The sequence below is a fragment of the Tupaia chinensis genome, unplaced genomic scaffold, assembly GCF_000334495.1.
Source record: "Tupaia chinensis unplaced genomic scaffold, TupChi_1.0 Scaffold000037_4, whole genome shotgun sequence".
Classification (NCBI taxonomy): Eukaryota; Metazoa; Chordata; class Mammalia; order Scandentia; family Tupaiidae; genus Tupaia; species Tupaia belangeri.
The window spans coordinates 1,032,238-1,034,063 of record NW_006159487.1 but is presented as its reverse complement, the minus strand read 5'-3'; the positions used below and the strand labels follow the sequence as shown (position 1 = coordinate 1,034,063).

Genomic DNA, 1,826 nt, shown 5'->3' with positions numbered 1-1,826 from the left:
GCCGGGGGAGGGAGGCCGAGCCTGGAAGGGCAGCCTCGGGGCCCCGGTGCAGGCACAGCGCCCTCCCCCATCCGTGCTGCGGCCGCAGAGCCCAGCCTCTGAGACGCTCCTACAGGCAAGCTCGTGGCGTTGAAGGGGTTTTCCTGTGTGCACGCCTTCCATGGCAGTAAAACAGTGAACTTTTTAGAACAACGTGCCTGAGACCCGGGAGAAGTCACCTCTCGGAGAGGAAGCCAGAGCACGTCGCAGAAAACCACTGTAATGTGGAGTGGGCGACGCCGTACAGTCCGGGCTGTCCGAATGCAAGGTTTGAAGAGAGTGCAACCATTTACTGGAAGAGAGACCCAGTCCCGGTGCCGAGGCCCGCCCTCAGCCTGCAGACGGTCTCCTGGTGCAGGGGCCTCCGGGTTTCAGCCCAAGTCTCCCTGCTATTTGAGTTAAACTCTGAGAACACAATCCTCCCCTGAAGGTCAGGGGCAGGACCCCTACAGTGCCCACCCGGGACGTCTGAGACCCCTGGGAGAGCTGGCGGACCACCCTCTTCATAGTTCTGCTGCGGCGATGCGGAGTGCAGGGCCGCCGTCGGCCCGTAAGCCGGTGTCACAGCAGGAAAGATGCGGAAGTCCCAGCACCTGAGGCCGCAGAGCTGGGACGGTACTGAGACCACGTCACCTTGAGGCTGGGGTGGGGAGAGGCCACCAGAGTGGGGCAGCAGCGGGATGCCCGTGGACAGGAGATGGGCCACCTTGCGGTCACCTTTGAATTCGGATGCTCTGATCCGAGAACCCCTGGGTGTCAATCATTACGTCCGCCTCATCCAGGACAAACACGCGGATCTTGCTCAGGTCGATCAGTCTTTTCTTGAAACACCAATCGAGAACAGTCCCGGGCGTGCCGATGACGATCTGTCTGGTGATGGCAGTGCCTCTGGGGACTGGGGAGAGCAGGGCGCCCAGTGACTCGGACGCAGCAGCCGTACTCCTCGGGGCCTGGGTCCACCCACACAGCCTGAGGGAACCGTGGCTTCTGACCGGCAGAGTGTGAGGGCCCACCCGGGGTCTCCAGGTTACGGTGACCTCAGTCCTGCGTGTCTGGTTCTGCCTGTGGAAAGGCCTTGCTGTGGCTCTAGGGCCTCGGAAACGCTGGCATGGCTGTGACAGACCACCAACCCTCCCCGGACAGGAGCACCCAAGTGTTCCTCAGCAAGTCACGGAAGGTGTGGCTGAGCTCCGTGGGGCCAGCCAGGAGAACCAACGGGAGAACTTAGTGGGAAGACTGTAAACGTGGCCACTCTGCACACGTGCACTTTGCAGGAGCTCTAAAGAGAAGGCCCAGCCACGTGGCCGTGCTCCGTAGGCTGGGACCAGAGGAGAGGCCCCTGTCCGATTCCTCATTCAACCTAAAGCCAGGCAAGATGGTGTGTGCCCATAATTCCAGCCACTGGGGAGACTGAGGCAGGACCACTGACCTTCAGAGAGTGAGACCCTGTCTTAAAAGAAGAAAGTGAAGGGCAAAGCACAGAGGCCCTGTTACAGAGGTGCGGGGCGGGGGGGCAGCTTTCACCTCCACTTGTAACCTGTCCTAGCGGTCGTTTCTTCCCCTCTCTTCCTCTAAGCACGTAACACTTAAATAAAAATTTCAAAGCAAACAACTCTGCCAAGTCAAATATGCAGGTCTCAGAGAAAAGACCACCGTGTATCTTCTTGCAGGGTGCAAAAAGGACACAGCGAAGCCCCAGAGAGCTGGGACTGGCAGGGGCACAGCCCTCTGCAGTGGTTGGGCTGGCAGGTCTGCACTGCTCTCTACACCAGTGGGGCCCCCCCCGC

General features: G+C 60.4%; 1 protein-coding gene across 1 annotated transcript in view; it reads right to left on the bottom strand.

The window, feature by feature from the left end:
* DDX25 (DEAD-box helicase 25) overlaps positions 1-1,826 on the bottom strand; it is a gene marked incomplete in the record, with an annotated part of 14,053 nt that overhangs the window by 5,009 nt on the left and 7,218 nt on the right. The window contains 1 exon segment of the mRNA XM_014588800.2: positions 757-934. Coding sequence (XP_014444286.1) covers positions 757-934 — 178 coding nt within the window.